We start from the raw sequence: 19,465 nt of genomic DNA, 5'->3' as shown, positions 1-19,465 counted from the left end.
AACTTAATGACATCTGAAAGAAGTTGTTTCTCTGTAAAGGCCAGGTGAAATTGCCATTAACTTGCTCAGTGTACTTCACCTTGGGAGGAAAACACCAGAAACAGGCCAGGCCCAAAAGACAGAAGTAGTGGTTTCCTCTGGAAGCTTATCGTTTTCTGCTAAAACACTCCAGATGAACTCAATTTCTGTTATAAAAATCACTGCAGAAAGAGATTTTTAGTTGTCTTTATTTAAAAACAAATTAGTTACAAAACCCTTTGCTCCAAATACATACATACCATGTATCTTACAAATGTTTTTTGCTTGGTTTTGAGTTTTTACTGTAGAAATTTCAATATCATAAATAAATGATTATTTCTTTCTCAAAGCTGATTTTTGTAGTGTAGTATTTACAAAAACCGTAAGTGAAAATTGATTGTTTATAAATTTGTACCATTTAGGAAAAAATGTCTTCAGTTCATGTAGTGTTGTTTGTATAACAGCAAATAAAACCATTTAAGATAGTTTTTATAAGGGTGTTAAGACCATAATATGCGTCATATGCCTTTCTGACATTAGCATGCAAAAACAAAACTATTTGTTAAAATAGACTTATTTTTGCTCCAACTAAGTAAATGTTGTATTTTTAATATTAAGCTCAATAGCTTAGAAGGCATCTTGTTTAAAATGAAAATAATTTAAAAGAATATCTAGCACTGCAACCCAGAGCTAACAACTACAGTGCCACTGTGACGTCACATATTTCAGCAGAATATAAAAAAATGAAAACTTTCCAAGTTGTAGAACACTAATTTTTCAAATATAAAACTGTTCACATCTTCACAAGTTTTCCAAAGGAAAAGGAAAATAGTAATTTTTTGTTGGCATCATCCATATCCAGGTAGGCTGTAGTTGAGTCACCTGAAGACACACAAAATTGGTAAGAACTTCTTAATATGACCATGAAATACTTCATAAGCCAGATGCTCTCTCTAATGGGGGAAACTCCTATATATTCTACGGTTATGTTGTGGCAATCCAAGTTAACAGTAAGTGAAAATGTGCATTATTTAGATAAAATGGATGATTTTAAGTAGGTTGGTTACTTCCTTTAGTGATAATTCAGGAATTCCTATCCATGCCAAACAGCAATTCCACCACTAAATACTTTATAGCATGAAATACAAAGTTTCCCAGCTGTTTCCCTTAGACACAAATGTCAGTATTTGCCATCAACAACTCCAACTCACATGGGAAAGTTACATAAAAAGTGTTCTTACCAATAGCTACTCCTAAATGGAGCTGCTACTTTTTGTATATTTTCTATAAAGTTTTTTGCATCTGTAACAAGGATTCCACTATTTTCAAAGATTTCTCTGGGAATAGTAGGCTTGTCTGTAAAAAAAAAAAAAAAAAAAAAAAATTTGGTTAATATAATTAATTTACTTGTACATAGCAGGACCTAGTTTTTTTTAAAAGGATCTGTGGAACTCCCTAGTGTGGGGGTAGGGGAGAAAAGATGTTGGATTCCAAGCTAAGAAAAAATCTGAAGCTTTGTGAATAGATGCCTCCATTGGGGGTGGTAGGGAAAGTACTGAAAAAAAAAAAAAATCCCTGAAAAATGACTGTGGTTCTTTATGTACATTTTTAATTTTTTGAAACAGGGTCTTGTTCTGTTGCCCAGGCTAGAGTGCAGTGGTGTAATGATGGCTCACTGCAGCCTCCACCTTTACCGCCCAGGCTCAAGCAATCCTTTTGCCTTAACCCCCTGAGTAGCTGGGACTATAGGCACACATCACCACACCTGCTAAGTTTTAAATTTTTTGTAGAGATGGGGGCTTGCTAAGTTGCCCAGGCTAGCCTTGAATTCCTAGGCTCAGTGATCCACCTGCCTCAGTCTCCCAAAGTGCTGGTATTACAGACGTGAGCCACCATGCCTGGCTGCCCCATAAATTTTTTAAAAGCAACCTCTGTCTCTGGGGTTCAAGCCATTCTCTTGCCTCAGCCTCCCAAGTAGTATTTTTAGTAGAGATGGGGTTTCACCATGCTGGCCTCAAAGTGATCTGCCCACCTTGGCCTCCCAAAGGACAACAGGCATGAGTCATTGCACCCGGCCCCAGTATTAATTAAAAAAATATATATATGGTACAACTATACTGTATTGAGTATTGTAAGTAATCTAGAGCTGATTTACATATATAGGAGGATTGTGCAGTTATCTGCAAAATACTACATTTTATATAAGGGCTTCAGCATCAGAGTTGAGTGACTCTGGTATCCATGGGAAGCCAAGCCATTTAGATATCTGATGAATAGTATATCAGGTATCTAAATGGACATCCCTAGAGCTGACCAATTTTGGCATTAACTGAGTAAAATGAGCCTGTGAATTACCTGTTAGGAAGACGGCAAACCTGGCATTGATATGCTGAATTTGCAGGTTTAGCAAACATTTCAGAACTTCCGCTTTTGTTGATGATCGAGAGTCACAGTGGTGATAATGAAGCAATTCAATGATATTTGCACTCTGAAATGACTTCAATATTATGTTCTTTTTATGTGCAGTGGAATCCACTCTGAAAGAGATACAGGAATGTTAAAATGTTCATTTTCAGTTGTTTTATTCTTAGGACTTTTTCTTGCCTCGGTTTAACCATTCAAACCTGAGATCCTCTGCCTTTCTTGTTGGTCTTTTCCTTTTTTTGTTTTTTCCTCTTTTAAAGATGGAGTCTTGCTCTGTTGCCCAGGCTGGAGTCAGTGGCATGATCTTGGCTCGCTGCAACCTCCAGCTCTGGGGTTCAAACGACTCTTCTGCCTCAGCCTCCCAAGTAGCTGGGACTACAGTCACATGCTACCATGCCCAGCTAATTTTTCTATTTTTAGTAGAGACAGAGTTTCACCACATTGGCCAGTTTGGTCTTGAACTCCTGACCTCATGATCCACCTGCCTAAGCCTCCCAAAGTGTTGTAATTACAGGCTTGAGCCACCGCACCCAGCCTGATGTTTTTTCATGACACATTTTGGTTGTCTCAAAACATCAACCGTACCTACTCCTTTTGTAAATGTGGATTTTAAACATGGACCTCATTCTAAGAGGGACGTCATGCATCTACCTATGACCAATCAAGCCATGTGGCTTGGCAAGCCTTTCATGAATTTCTAGTGGGCCTTACTGCGTTGTGTACTTGTAGAGCAATGCAACTCTGCTTCCTCATGCCTTGTGGACAGATGATTGCCAACTTCATTAAAATTGGGTAGTAGTCAGAATTTTCTTGGTTTCTTGCCTCCCTGAAAACCCCATCACTAGAAGAATGTGTAAACTCGGTACGTTTAAATATTCGGCATCTGTCTCTGCTCTTGACTCCATCTCCCTAGTCTTCATCGCTTACATTCTTGTGCTTGTTGGAGAAAACTCAAATCACACCCATTCCCATAACCCTAGTAATAATCACTCTTACCATCATGATGAATGAATTTCCTTTTTCCTATATACATTTTTTATATGTTTGACATCATACTGAACATAATTATGTGATACCAACTTTTATGCTATCCTTATTTATATGAATAGAAACTTTTTGTATGTTTCTATTTGTTTAAGGTTTGGGTGACACTATTTTGTATAAACTTTAAAATATTTAACTGTAGTCCAAATATCTCCCTCCTAAAGATGGAAATGAGGTGGTTTTTGCAATTACTGATAACCACCTAGAATTCTGGGTAAATCCCACAAAAGGTCAAAGGATATGAAGAGTTGTCATGAATACATAATGATAATGCGAGAGTGGAATAATTTGAAGAGTGTATTACAGTGCCAACAGCAGTGAGTACGGTCACACACCACGTAATGTTTCAATGATGGGCCACATATAAGATGGTGGTCTCATAAAATTATAATACTGTGTTTTTACTGTATCTTTTCTGTGTTTAGACATACAAATACTTACCATTGCATTAAATCTGCCTACAGTATTTAGACATACAGGTTTGCAGCCTAGGAGGAGGCTCTACCATCTAAGTTTGTGTTAAGTACACTCTGTCTGCACATAGACAAAATTGCCTAATGACATTTCTCAGTCTGTATCCCCATCCTTAAGTGACATATGACTTCACCCAAAGCCCTGGAAGTGCTAGATTAATTTATGCTTATTAATTTTATAGGTGTGCTGTGGTACATCAGAGCCTTAAATGTGCTTCTCTACTTACTACAGAAGTTGACATTCTCCCCTGCAGTGCTAGTTATTGAAGTCCTCCGTGAACTGGTCATACCCTTGACCTGCTGAAGCCTTTGCACCCTCCTTTCCTGCCAAGGAAACCTGTGCTCTTTTTTTTAGTTTCACTTCCAAGAGAAAACCTTTCTGAAATTCTGTGCGTAGGAGCTTCTTTCCTTAAAGGTCATACACAGCTAGCAGTGGTTCTGTCATTCTGGGACTGAAACCCAGCTTGAAAACTTACTACTTGTGTGACTTGGTCATGTTTGTTACCCACTCTGTGCTTCAATTCTGCATCATGAAAGTGAGGACTTGCTATCCACCTCCTAGGGCTAAAGTCTGAGTGAGGTAACAGATGTAAAGCACCTCTTAGGGCCTGAAATCCTCATTTCACAAGGGCTTGTCAGGTCTGCTTTTCCAATTGGTCCTGCCTGTGAGAATGTGGAGGAACCTCTCAGCCCCAGCTCTCTTCAGCCAAGAAATCAAACATATTTTTTTTTCTTTTACAAATTAAAGCTTTAGATTTAGGGAAGTTTGGCTATTTATAAGCCTCCTCTTTTAGGGTACAATTGACTTAAGGACAGATTATGGTCTTAATTTTTCCATTCTCCTTAAAATAGTGGTAACTTATAAATATTTTTTCAGTTTGTAGTAGTAGGGCTTAAATAGAACAACATGGACATTTCGTGACTGCTAAGTTTGACTCCCTTACTTTTGTTAGTCTAGAGAAGTACATGCCTCATGCTGTTGGTTATGGTCACAGCACAGCTTCCTTCACTGAATACAGAGCGAGCAGCCCTCACGCTCTTTACTGATGAAGGCCATTTCCATTGCAGCACTACGCTAGAGCCTATGGAACATGTGGTGTTTCTCTCTTTCCCCTAGCGGGGTAGGAAGAACCATACACACAGCAAGTCCTTACCTTTCATCTTCTTTTAGCTTTTTACTTTCCCTATAGTGAAGCAACCACTTCCATCTTCCATTTCCATTTAGTTTTTCCAGGATTTTGATGATTTCCTTCAGTTGAACTACAAAACAAGAATCAACTTAGAGAAGATGACAATTTTGGTAGGGTATTTTTGGTTTATGCAAAGCCCAGTGATCATTTGTAAAACAAGAAAAAGACAAAGACCCGTGGTTGAGTGCACACCATCACTGTCACTTCTGTGGTTGGGCAGCATCCTGCTCTCAACAAGCCCCTCAACCTAGTCACACCTGCTCACACTATGGTGGGAGATAACTAGGTAGACATGAACACAGTGGAGTGGTCACCAGTAACTGGAGTTCTGTGTACAAACTGTGTGACACAAGAGAAGCAGGCGGCCCAGTCGCAGTAGAAAAATGGGAGGCCAAAGTTCTAAATACAGAAGCTACATTTTTTTTTTTTGAAGACATTGTTTCAGGCCAAATCTCAGCTCACTACAGCCTCGACCCCCCGGGCTCAAGTAATCCTCCATCCTTAGCTGGGACTACAGACACAGACCACCACATCTGACTAGTATTTCTATTTTTTGTAGAAACGAGGCCTCGCTATGTTGCCCAGGCTGATCTTGAACTCCTGAGCTCAAGGGATCCTCCTGCCTCAGCCTCCCAAAGTGTTGGGATTACAGGTGTGAGCCTACAAATATTTAAAATCCCAGTTTGTGTAGAAGTCACTCTGGTTAAGGTACATGCTGTTTTGATCTAGAAGTGGTATCACTTCCAATGTGATCAGAGCTGAGGTAGGCTTTACACATTTAAGTGCCCTGAGAGAAGTCAATTACCTGTTTTCAAGCGGATGATTAAATAAGATGACATAGTAGCCATTTTTTAGATTTTTGTGATACCAAGATGGTATGGGTGATGACATCAGAAATGGAGATGACTGATTTTAAGCACAAAATTTAATATGGAACTGATCTGACTTGGCAAGTGAAGGGACTAAATACAATAAAATCCTGAATTTGTATGACTAGGAGCTTAGCTGCGCTACTGAGAGGGAGGGAATGTAGAAGCAAGTGTGGTAGTAATGATGATCAGTTAAAAGAGGGAAAACACGGCTGTAAGAGAATGACTATATGAAAACAGCACAGCAGAGAGCAAAAGTTATGCACTCAATAGGGGCCAACTGATATTCTTTAGAGTTGCTCATTTTTTTTGGATGAAACAGTATTTAGGTCACTAGGTGAGAAGTTGATTTGACTAGACTTCAAAGAAAAAGGAAAAGAAAATAAAGACCAACCTAATGTTAAGGCTTCTAATATCTTGTCATCTGATATCACAAAGCCTCCTGCACGAAACAGCTCTTGGTAGGTGTGATCGAGAACATCTCCAGGGCTGTCTACTCCAGCAAAGACAACATTGGGCAGATGCTTCAGCTTCAGCAAAGAAGGAATCTGCATGACATGAAAAGGACCCCTTTGAAGAGAGACTCACCGGGCATGTTTTCTTAGACACTCCCTTGCTTTTCTATCCAAGAGATTGAAGGTTCAGAAGCAGCTGAAAATACTTTATCCTGGATTACTGACTGGTCATTCTGCCCTGCATGAGGCATGTTAACTCGGCTCATCACCAGGGGCTACAAACTCATCAAAATTAGTTTATAAAAAAGAAGGTCTCAAACTCCCGAAGTGGGGAATAATATATCATGAAGGAAGAGTACATATCTGAGGCTGTGGGGACTGAAAAGTAACCAGTCAGGTCACCTCACCTCGCTGTCATTTGTCTCCAGCTCCCGACGATGCCAGCACCAATGGCTGCCTGCTGACAATGGCAGGTTTATGCACCCAGCCTTTGTCCACAGTTGGACAAGCAATTACTTCCAACTCACTGGTAAATATGATGATTGAGAAATTTTTCAAAATGTGTTTTAAGGCAAGATTTCACTGTTAGACATCAAGTGATGCCGATTTATCTTAGGTGAAAAAATTTAGCAATTTTTCACCTAAGTCTCAGTTAATATGAAATTGTTTAACTATCCACCCTACAAATACCTTGGTAATACTGCAGTATTCTATAGTATACTATCTTCCTGCTTAAAGGCCCAATGGTAGTATGTCTGTAGGCTTCTCTTCTACATAAAAAAAGAGTGATGAGTCTGATCATTACGGAACAACTTACGTGCCTAGAATACATTTGTTTGTAAGAAAGATTATTTCCAACCTACCTGATGCAAATGTGATGATATATCTTCATTTCTGATGATGACGATGAGTGTTTCATTCTCTCTGTGGAAAGCTTGACAAAAGTGCTGAGGTTCAATCTCTGTATGGCCTCCTTTCCTCAGAAGGTTCTGAAAGATTTCAAATAGCCATTATTAAAATAAAGGAGACTTCCATAGAACTACTTGTATAGTTTATTAAAATAATGAAAGGCATTATAGCCTAACAAGGCAACCATAAATGACAATTTGTCTTATTACTAAATAAGCACCTTTTATATATAAATGACTTAGGTTTTATTAACAACTGGATTTAGAAGATTATTTCAAAAGTAAAAGTATCAAAGGCTAATTTTATTTTAGAATGTCAGAATAATCTAAATAAATGAGTTTCATCTGCTTCAAGGGATGAGCTACCTTGAGAATACCAGGTATTTACTTTTAAAACGCTACCTCTAGTCAAAGCATTTCTAGAGCTTAAAAAAACAATACCCATAATACCCATGTATTTATCAATTTAGGGAGTGATTTTAGAGTCAACAGTCCCTTGGATCTACATCTCAGAGTAAGATAGGTGATGCAGTTTAAACGGCATGCGATTGTATGGTGCCACTACAGTGCAGTCCAGTATAATAAAAATACAGAATGGCTCCCTAATAATCTGGACTGGGAGGGTAACTTTGTATAATTAAATAAATTCTGTTACCCTACCCTCCCTTGTGATTTTGATCTTTTTTTCTTTTTTTTGAGACATGCATAGTATCACTCTGTCACCCAGGCTGGAGTGCAGTGACACAAATATAAGTCACTGCAGCTTTGACCTGGGCTCAAGCGATCCTCCGACCTCAGCCTCCCAGGTAGCTAGAACTATAAGTGCACACCACCGTGCCTAGCTTTTTTTTTTTTTGGTAGAAATGGAGGTCTATTTTGCCCAGGCTGGCCCCAAGCAGTCCTGTTACTTCAGCCTCCCAAAGTGCTAGGATTCTAGCAGTGCAGTGAGCCACTGCACCCAGCCTTGACATTGAATATCTATCTGGCTGAAGGATTCTGGATTTCTGTTACGCCCAGAAGACTGTTTGACTATCCCTTATTTCCTTCATAAAAATGAAGTGTTACTTTGATCTGTTTCCCTTGGATTTTTTTTTTTTTGAGACGCTGTCTTGCTCTGTTACTCAGGCTAGAGTGCAGTGGTGCGATCTCAGCTCACTGCAACCAATCTCCACCTTCTGGGTTTAAGCACTTCACCTCCCTCAGTCTCCTGAGTAGCTGGGATTCCAGGCACCCAGCACCACGCCTGGCTTTTGTTATTTTTAGTAGAGATGGGGTTTCAATCACGTTGGCCAGGCTGGTCTCAAACTCCTGACCTCAAGCGATCTGCCTGCCTCGGCCTCCCAAAGTCCTGGGATTACAGGTATGAGCCACCTTGCCCAGCTCCCTTGGATCTTTAAACAACTCAAATTTTGACTATTTCAATTTATCATTCAAAATATAGGGTTGATTTTCAAAAAAATTCTTATGAGATTTAACAAAGACCTTGCTGAAATATCTAAGCATGAATCTCTAGCCTTCATTTATTTGACTAATAAATTATTTGAATGAATATATTTCCATCAAATCCTGTGGTGGTCTCGGCTATTCTGTCACACACTCAGATTTCAATAGTAATGAAGGGTCTACAGATCCATCCTCGTGGGCCTAACATCCCATTACTAATTAATGCTTCAAGATTCTCCAGGACAAAAGGATTATCCAGAATATGTTTCTAAGCTTTTAAGAACATTGTGGGCCAGGCATGGTGGTTCATGCCTGTAATCCCCGTACTTTGGGATGCCAAGGTGCGAGGATTGCTTGAGGCCAGGAATTCAAGACCACCCTCGGCAACAGAGTGAGACTCCGCCTCTATTAAATTAAATTTAAATATAAAATAAAAGCATTTTATTCTTGATAGTACATTACTCAAGTTTATTTTGGAATGTATCCACTTTTTCAGTTGACAAGTAGTTTTTACCTTTGCACATTTGTTATTTTCTGTTGTAAACAGTGACCATGTGATAAAATATTATGAAACAATACATTCACTATAAAAACAAGCATGATATCTAGAAGTACTCCAAGCAAGATTATCTAGAAGTACTCCTGCTATGGAGTTTGAGAGCAGCCTGGCCAACATGGTGAAACCCCATCTCTACTAAAAATACAAAAATTAACCCGGTGTGGTGGCATGCGCCTGTAATCCCAGCAACTCGGGAGGCTGAGGCAGGAGAATTGCTTGAAACCAGAAGGCAGAGGTTGCAGTGAGCCAAGATTGCACCACTGCACTCCAGCCTGGGTGACAGAGTAAGACTTGTTCTCAAAAAAAAAAAAAAGTACTCCTGCTATGAATAAAACTTAGCATCACTATGATCTCTCTTCTTCATGAAAATCTTATTACTTGATCTGGAAAGGAAGTGAGAACTAAGATTACTGCTCTGTTGTGGAGTCTCACTCTGTCAGCCAGGCTGGAGCACAGCAGCTGCAATCTCGGCTTACTACAATCTTCATTTCCTGAGTTCAAGTGAGTCTCCTGCCTCAGCCTCCCCAGTACCTGGGATTACAAGTGCATGCTGCCATGCCCGGCTAATTTTTGTATTTTTAGTAGAGATGGGGTTTCACTATGTTGGCCAGGCTGGTCTTGAACTCCTGACCTCAGGTGATCCACCTGCCTCGGTCTCCCAAAGTGCTGGGATTACAGGAGTGAGCCACCACGCTCTGTTGCTTTCTGAGAAGATGGAAGCTAAAAGAAACCAAGTATTTTGCTCACTGCGCCCAAATATGTACATGACCATGATGCTAACTTGGCTGATTCCAGAGTCACTCTATCTCATGTCAGGGTATAGGACATATAATTAACCAAATAAAATTAACCTTAATTCAAGGTACAATAAAAAAATTAAACTGATTTCCAGATTGCTTTTGGAGGCTGGGTACCTTCAGAGAGACTGAAGAGAGTGACTGCCATTCAATATATTTTCAACTACAGTGCTGCTGACTGAAATGGCAAGCAACTTGGAGCAAAGACAACAGAGGAAATACAAAACCAAATCTGGCAACTATTCATTAAGAACCTTGGAGAACAAAAAGAACTTCGGCTGGGGAAGAAGAATACAATTGGGCTAAAGAGCAGATTCCACAAATTTGCAAAAAACATTTACAGTCATATTTAGGAGCCATCTTGTAGAAGAACAATGTGGGTGACTCTAGCAACAATGGAGTTTCACGTTAAGGCAGTGACTGTCATTTTTCCAATCTGTTCTCCATCTGCTAAGAGATTGCTCTAAAATGCAAATATGGGGCCGGGTGCAGTGGCTCATGCCTGTAATCCCAGCACTTTGGGAGGCCGAGGCGGGTGGATCACGAGGTCAAGAAATCGAGACCATCCTGGTCAACGTGGTGAAACCCCGTCTCTACTAAAAATACAAAAAAATTAGCTGGGCATAGTGGCACGTGCCTGTAATCCCAGCTACTCAGGAGGCTGAGGCAGGGGAACTGCCTGAACCCAGGAGGCGGAGGTTGCGGTGAGCCGAGATCGCGCCATTGCACTCCAGCCTGGGTAACAAGAGCGAAACTCCGTCTCAAAAAAATAAAATAAAATAAAATAAAATGCAAATATGATGCTACTTGTTTCTTAAAAGATCTTCTAAAATGATTTACAACCAGTTACAGATTTTAAAAAATCCTTTCCTACTCCAGCTGCTTTACTTGAAAAATAAACCTTTAAAAAGATCTTTTAAAAAAACTATCTCTGGCAGTCTAGTGGTAGGGGAAAAAAACCCAATAGAACCTTTCCAGTGACTCTCAGCGACCTCAGGATGAAGTCTAAATAGCTTAGCGTGACTTAAGGCCCTGCCACTGCCACATGAACTGTGAGGCTGTTCTCTCCCACAACCCAGCCAAGCCGAAGCCCAAGCCTCTGGCTGACATGGCTCATTCTGACCAGTCCACCAGCACCAAGAGGCCATTCTCTGTGGTGTGTTTGCCAGCTACACACCTCCACATGGGAAGAGGAGGGCAGACTGAGAAATCTTTCTGTAACTCTATGGTTTCTGCAGAGGCCTCTGTACTGCAGATCAGAAGTGCCCTTGTGACCCTGCACCCAAGGGATACTCTGACAATGAGGGACAGCCTGGGTAACAAGAGCGACAATGAGGGACAGCCTGGGTAACGAGTTACTTAGTAATCCAGTCCCCATGGACTCCCACGTGGCATTCTGAAGTTAGCGCAGGAATCAGCAGAAGTGATGGAAGTGAAGTCTGAGACAGACCTAGCAGGGCACGTGGAACCGACACACAGCATGTCCAGTGCTGCAGGCGATGTGCAGACCCCTTATGCTCTTTTTGTGCTGCAGCACTTCCTGAGGAAATACCTCCCCGGCAAGGTCAACTGCCCTCAATGCATCCTCATGGCACTTGCATCACATTTACCATCACTTTCATTTTACATTTATTTGTGTGACTTTTTAATCAGTGTTTTCCTTGTCCCATTAGACTATAAGAATCATAACAAAAAGGCAACATCCCCCTCACCTGCACATGTTGGGGCTCTGAGGTAGATACAAAACAGGACTGCTGGCATCTGAATGGAGCTTTCTGCTGCAAGGGTAGGGGGAGGGCAGCTGGCCCGCTCAGGTCAGGGAGTTTGGGAAGGTCAGGGTGAGTGCCTCAGTGAGGGGTCTCATTGTACCTGGGGTTGGGAGGAGGATGGGAAAGGGGAACCTGGGAGTGACAATAACTCAATAGGGAGCTCCATACATGGAGAAAGCAGCTAGCACAAACTTGGCAGTACTGGACTGGAATTGGGGATGTGTGTGAACCCCTCTGTTTTTGCTTATTATATATAAATACAGATGTAGACATGTGTATGTACGTATGTATATTTCTTGGTTCTATGTGCTGAGAGGACCTAGAAGCAAAGATACCCATGGTACTGAATTCATTCACCCAGTCCCTAGGTGGTGAAAACATGCTGTTCTTCACCAAAGAGTCAGCTCCTTAGAAAAATGCTTGACTTCAAGGCTGGGGCAAGGAAAATACAAGATAAGCCTGAAACATTATGTTACATCCCAAAGTAAAGAAGTGCCCAAAGAATTATGGGGAATTGTCATAAGGACACAGAAGCCAATTTTAAGAGACTCCTACTGGCTGGGTCTGGGACATTCTAAGTGTTAAAATAATTAAGAAACAGATGATAATCCTTTAAGTAAAACAAAATGGGCCATGGTCCATAGTGATATAGATAAGCGAAAGAATAGACAAATGGAAAAGAAGGGAAAGCTCTATAGCAGAATGCAAATAAATGCAGATGGAATTTCAGTATCACTATTTGGCAATCATCACAGTAATAACTGATTCAGATAGGAATCATCAACCAATGTTAAATTTAGTGGATAAAAGTCTGATAAGGAATAGGATTTCATATAGTCTTAAGTATATCCCGACTTATTAAGTTCAACATACTTAAGTTTACATTGGAGAAACCTGGAGGAAATCATCTTAACAAAGTGAAAAAGTTAATATACCAGTAAGGAGATAAATCAACATTGGGTGCCTCCCGATACAACGAATGCATTGAGAAGAGCCCTACATGACATCTACATGAGTATTCGCATCTAAAATGCCTAAGTCACAAAGAAACAACATGAACACAAATGGAAGGAAACTCTACCAAATAACTGGCCTACAGTCTTCAAAACTGCCAAGGTCATAAAAGACAAGGAGTAACAGAGGAACTATTCCAGACTGAAGACATGACAATTCTATACACCTACGATCCTGGACCTACAATGAGGTTGGTAGAGATGGTCACATTAATATTATATTAACTTCCTGATTTATAGGATTGTTCTGTGGTTAAAAAATGAGTATCCTTGTACTCAGGTAATATACATTTAAGTATTTGCAACACATTTACAAATGGTTCAGAAATGTTAATATTGGGTTATTTAGGTAAAGGGCACTATTTCTGCAAACTTTATGAAAATTTAAAATTATTAAAAACAAGTTTTAAAAAATGCTGTCTATACCCCAAATAGAAGAAAAATAAATTCTGAGAGGATAAACAATGAAGTTAATGATGAATCAAGACAGGTTCTGGCTCTGCTCATGCCAGAATTTCACCATGGTTTCATTATTTAAATTTAAGGACTATGTAACTCCATGTACTCACCATAACATCAGCTATCCTAACATTCAAATTAAAAGAAAAATATAAGGCCGGGCGCAGTGGCTCACGGCTGTAATCCCAGCACTTTGGGAGGCTGAGGTGGGTGGATCACGAGGTCAGAGATCGAGACCATCCTGGCCAACATGGTGAAACCTCGTCTCTACTAAAAATACAAAAAGTTAGCTGGGCGTGGTGGCACACGCCTATAGTCCTAGCTACGCGGGAGGCTGAGGCAGGAGAATTGCTTGAACCCAGGAGGTGGAGATTGCAGTAAGCCTAGATTGTGCCATGGTACCACAGCCTGGGAGACAGTGCGAGACTCCGTCTCAAAAAAAAAAAAAAAGAAAAAGAAAAAGACAAAGAATATATCCAAAATCAAAAGAGGTCTACTTGACTATCCACAATCCAGAGGAACACAGGTAATAGTACTTTTTGAAAAAATCTGTATTTTAACATTGTAGTGTGTATTTACATTTGAAGTATGGCCATGTCTACAATGGTAACTGTTTTGTGAAGAAAAATTAGTCATTGCCCTAATTCTGGAACATAATACTAATTTCAAATATAGTACAAATGGCAGATCCTGCAGGAAACATTCAGTATGCAGACAGACTAAGCTGTGAAACTTAAATACTATGTCATACCATGATTTCTTTTTGATGGCAAACATGCTAAATTTATTATTTGTAAAATAAACTAAAATTAGAAAGCAATTAATATGTAAGACATGGCTGGCACTTTACCTTTGTTCTTACAAAGAATGATTTGTCTTCTGTTTGAACAATGTAGAACAGGAAGGTACTTTTACAAGCCTCTTTCGTAACACTTCTTAGTTTGACATGCAAACTGGTGCACAAGTCTGTAATCATGTCTTCATAGGAGGCTGACCGTCCTGGGAAAGGCAGATACATCTCTTGAGCAGTGGCTTCTCCAGAAGCATCATTTAACTCTTTGTCTTGAAAAACAGTTTGGTTGCTATTCATCATCACCTTGTTGAATTCGGCGTACTCATTGAGAATAAGTGAAATATTTCGAGATTCCTTCAATGTACTGTTATATTTCAGTTTGTTGAGGTGAAATGAAACAGTCTGATTTCTTTGAGAATTTGTAAGATCTCTATTGTGACTACATCTCTCTCTCCAAGAGGAAGAGCTGTCCAGATTGCTGGCTGTGTGGCCTCTCCTGGGCTGCCCCTGTGGTCTGGGATCTGACTCCACAACTGTTATCAGAAGGGGGCTCCTGCTCCTAGGTGCAGGATGCAGAATTGGGGCCTCAGATATTTTTGTCAAAGGAAAAGCACCAGTGGAGCTCTGAGTAGGTAACTCCTTTGGAAAGACACTGGTGGAGGAGGCAGAATGCTGAGAATCCCCATTCTTTATGGTCTGTTTTAGTTTATGTGCAAAACGCAGATACTCCAGGTCTAAAGTGTTCTGGGTGAGGTCGTCTGCCACCTGCCAAGTGCTTGTCCGTGAGCTGAGCAGGCCACAGCTTGCAGTGAAACTTGGGTGCCTCCTCAGGCTGTGTGAAGTTCTCGTGGTGTCTTTGAGCTCTTTTGTTATAGAGAAGTTGGCGTAAGTCCTGAGGATCCCGTGGACATCTCGGATTTGGACATAATGAGGCACACACTTCTCTTCTTTCTTTATCCCTGTGGTCCAGTGTCTGGGAGGAAGGCTTGTCTCCATGCCTGGTACCCGGCTAGAGCATCCCCAGTCCTCTTGGTTATTGTTGTGGATTTTCAACGATGATTCATAGCCATCTGTGGCAACATCTTTTTTTCTCCTGGTGTAACTACCTCTTAAAGCATAAGAATCCTCCAAATTTAATTTGGGATTTCTACGATCACCAAGCAGGTCTAGATCAGAATCTCCAGAAAGCAGTTCATAATGCATGTCGGAATTTACACTGACCTCTGCATCTCTGCCTAGGATTTCAGAACCAGCCTCAGCCTTGAGCCCCTCCTCACTGTTCTCAATTTCTATGTGCTCTGTGGATACTCCACAAACAGAAGTGTCAAAAGATTCTGAAACAAAGGAGGCCGAAGGCTCTTTACTGAGATTTTCCCTGGTGTCTGCTGTATTTTGGTAGAGACCAGCACAAAGGGAGAAAACTCCAACATTCAACAGCTCCTTTGTTTCACACGTTGACACACTTGGCAGTGTGTGCATGGTTTCGCATTCACCTTTTAGAGATGTGGTGTTGGACTGAGGGCCATCAGTGCCTAGACCTGTGGTTTCTTCGGGTAACTCAGCTTCAGTTTCACCATTCTTAAGCAAACTGGCCATTCTGACTCCTGGTATTTCCTGTGCCTGAAACCCAGGCTCTGCATTTATTGGTCTTACATAATGGGTTAATGTACCACTGTCTGAGGAAGAACCAAGTCTTGGGACCACTGAGCACATGCATCCCTGCGCAGAATAAGCTCTGTCAACTGAAGCAGCTTTCAAGGACTTCACCTGTGGATAAATGCCTTCATCTGCTTTCAAATCACTGCTAAAGAGATTTTTCTGACTGCTTTTAGAGCTAGCCTGCTGTTTTACTGACACATTCACTGTAACACTTGGTGCAGCTGTGGAAACCAGTGTGCTAGACAAAGACTTATTTTCAGTAACATTTCTAGGACCAAATGGAGGTTCACTGGACTCCAAGACAAGATGTTTCAGGTCCAAATTTCTGTTCTCTACACTAATTGGCTGCAACAGATTTCCTGATTTTACCAATTTTTCAGGAGTAGGACTGAAGTCACCTCTGTATTCAGCAGCTGAGGCAGGCTGGTTTAACTCCCTACCACAGCACTGAACCTTTCCTGAGAAAGATAAATCCTTATCATGCTCACTTGAGACAATTTCCTCAGTTACTTTACCAGGAAGGGTGGGTCTACCTTTTCTTCCTGGATGATCAGTTATTATTAGAGGCATTTCAGCAGAGACCTGCATTTGTTGTACCTGGGTAAAATTATCTTGTCCCACTGGATGGGTAGGACCAACAAAAACATTTTCTTTTTCTGTTATGCCTAAATCTTCTGACTTACGCTGGGAGACTCTGTTGCTCTTCTCACACTGTGTACCATGAAGTTTTAAAATGCATGGAGTCACAGCCTGATATGGTCGTGTCTCTTTAACTGGCACTGGAGGGTCAGGACTAGAAGCTGGTGATACTTCCTCAATTAAGGGATCAAAGGGAAAATCAGAGGTCACATTAATTTCCTCTGCAATCTCAAGGGTGCAGTTTTCTTTTGAAAGTATTAAAGTAACTGGTTGTAAATTATCCCCTTTTCTGTCCTTATTTTCTACTGGTTCTTCTGACACTGCAGGATATACTGACTCATGATCAGAATTCACTTCTCTGCTTTCTATGAGAGCCACCTCTTCTGGTTTACCTATTTCCTCAGCTATATCCTGATGTTCTAAATTTGAGAATGGGGGCTCCTGAAGCTGCTCTGTTTCACCAGCTGGCATTTCTTCTCCGGGACTTGTAGGTGGTGATATTGTTAGTGCTAAGTCAATGTCAGAATCTTCCTCTGGTAACTCTAGGCTGATCTCTCTATTCAGAGACAGGTTTGTTTGTTTGATAAATACTGAATCAAATGCTTTGAAATTCATCTTTTCAATATTTGGACCATTCTTGTCATTCTTCCTTAGTTCCAAAAAGTCACCTGGTGTGTAGCATCCAGATGAAATGCGGTTAAGTGAACACTGCTTTCCCAAGGAGGGAAAGGGTGATGATGAGTCAACTTCAACTTGTGTCAGTTCTAGAAGTCCTTCTGAAGACAGGCCGAGAAGACTCCGAGTCTGCGAAAGGAAATCCTGAGTGCATCTCACTTCTTCACTGGGTAATGGATAACTAGAACTTTTAACTAATGATAATGCCTCCATTACCATTGCTTTATCAGACGGTAGTGAGACTGGAAGAGGCATCTCTTTCTGTAATGAACACATTTCTTTATTGAGTGTCTCTCTACCTACTGAGGATGCACAAAGGTACTTAGTGCCTTTCTGTCCTGCCACTACTAGAGAGGGAATGTCCCTAAGGCCTTGTGTTTGTGTTTTATCCAAGGTGGATACAGGATGTCTAAGGCTTGCAGCAGGTGATACTTGCTTAATCAACTCATTATTAAAGGTTGTAGGTTCATCAGCTGTATTTACAACTTCTGTCTGTACTGGTACATATGCTTTTTTTTCAAAGGGGAGAGTAACTGGCTCCAGATTAATCATTACATACTCCATATTATCATATTTTCTTTCCAAGGAAGGCTGACATTCACTGTTTATGGGGCTGCTATGTTGGATACAGTCCTGTAAAGCATCTGTTTTTGTTTGTATGGGTGCATCAAGAACATCCACTTTGTTTTCAAGGGTGCTGTACACAGAGCTCTGACACATCACTGGCTGACTACCAGTCCCATCATAAGTCCTGGTGAATGTGGCTTGAGTAACAGTGCCACTGTAAGAAGGAACTCTTGTGCTATCCAGTGGCTGAAAAATTTCTTCTTCACTAGGAACAGAAGGTCCATTAGTTTGTGTAGTTCCAATACTAGAAAGCACAAGATTAGAAGTCTCCAGTTTATCTGATGATTCTTGTTTAGCTTCTTCCCCAATTACCTGAAATGACCAAAGTAAAAAAAAAAATCAGTCAAATAAATGTTTTTTAAACTATTACATATGTGAAGAACAGAAAAGACAAAAATTAATTTTAGTTTGTGAATGTTCTTTTGAATCTTCTAATCTCTAAGAATGTCACAGGGTACAAATCGAGCAACTCCCTCTTTTGAAGCAGGCTTAAAATATCCCCCAATGGGATTTTTTTTTAAAACCATACACAGAGAAGAGCTCCGAAACTTTCTTAACTGTGAAGCTTTTTTTTTTTTTTTTTGGAAGAAAAATAGCTAGACCACTGACAATTTAAAATGCAGCCTGTTTGCTGATTAGCACCACTTAATCCAGAAATGTAGCACTAGAGAAAAAGCACTCGATTTTGTTTTTAATAAATGAGATTAGAATTTTTTTTTTTTTTTTTTAGACAGTCTTGCTCTGTCGCCAGGCTGGAGTACAGTGGCACGATCTCAGCTCACTGAAACCTCTTCCCTGGTTCAAGTGATTCCCCTGCCTCAGCCTCCCCAGTAGCTGGGATTACAGGCATGTGCCACCACGCCCAGCTAATTTTTGTACTTTTTAGTAGAGACAGGGTTTCACTACGTTGGCCAGGATGTTTTTTTTTTTTAAGACAGGGTCTCACTTTATCACCCAGGCTGGAGTGCAGTTGAGTGATCGGTTCACTGTAACCTTTGCCTCCCGGGTTCCAGTGACTCTGCCTCAGCCTCCTGAGTAGCTGGGATTACAGGCACATGCCACCATGCCAGGCTAATTTTTGTATTTTTAGTAGAGACAGGTTTCATCATGTTGGCCAGGCTGGTCTTCAACTCCTGACCGATAGGTTTCATCATGTTGGCCAGGCTGGTCTTGAACTCCTGACCTCAAGTGATCCACCCACCTTGGCCTCCCCCAAAGTGCTGGGATTACAGGTGTCAGTCACTGTGGCCAGCCTAAAAGATAATTTTTAAAAAGCAAAGAATGTTTTTAACATCAGTTTTCAATTAGACCATAAGTATACCATCGTCTGAAACCTTCCCATGAGGCAACAAAGTAAATTAATTACTACCTGCTGTACTCAGAGTACACTGATTCTTGTAAATAAAGGCCCCTCATCCCTTAGCTATCTTCTTTGCACAAAACTGGAGATACTTCCTTTCTCATTTTAATACCTCCTATTCTACAGGGGAACTGAAAATTTATCAATTTGGTTTGCATTTATAAACTCAACTAATGGGATTGACTTAAACAGTAGCAACCAGGATTTAGGTTAAACATTAGCAGAGCTATCATCTCAGGACAGTTCTGAGAACCTCATCAGCAGGTTGGTGTTTTTTGTTTTATTTAGAGC

General features: G+C 40.6%; 1 protein-coding gene across 14 annotated transcripts in view; it reads right to left on the bottom strand.

Moving 5' to 3' along the window:
• Positions 1-209: 209 nt before the first annotated feature.
• Positions 210-19,465, bottom strand: part of TASOR2 (transcription activation suppressor family member 2) — an 83,125-nt gene continuing 63,869 nt past the window's right edge. For 12 of the 14 annotated variants that reach the window (XM_064369063.1, XM_064369066.1, XM_064369061.1 and 9 more), the window contains 7 exons: positions 14,272-18,126; positions 7,337-7,462; positions 6,413-6,566; positions 5,114-5,219; positions 2,374-2,555; positions 1,260-1,374; positions 210-900 (listed from right to left, as the gene is read on the bottom strand). In XM_064369063.1, the coding sequence (XP_064225133.1) occupies positions 897-900; positions 1,260-1,374; positions 2,374-2,555; positions 5,114-5,219; positions 6,413-6,566; positions 7,337-7,462; positions 14,272-18,126 (4,542 nt within the window). In that variant the 3' untranslated portion in view covers positions 210-896. Of the gene's footprint in view, positions 901-1,255; positions 1,375-2,373; positions 2,556-5,113; positions 5,220-6,412; positions 6,567-7,336; positions 7,463-14,271; positions 18,127-19,465 lie in introns of those variants that run through there. The other 2 variants (XM_064369055.1, XM_012443371.3) reach the window with 1 other exon arrangement.

Source organism: Aotus nancymaae, unplaced genomic scaffold (assembly GCF_030222135.1).
Source record: "Aotus nancymaae isolate 86718 unplaced genomic scaffold, 86718_ANA_hifiasm-v0.15.2.pri h1tg000083l, whole genome shotgun sequence".
Classification (NCBI taxonomy): Eukaryota; Metazoa; Chordata; class Mammalia; order Primates; family Aotidae; genus Aotus; species Aotus nancymaae.
The sequence above is the reverse complement of the archived record's forward strand: the minus strand, read 5'-3'. Positions and strand labels throughout refer to the sequence as shown.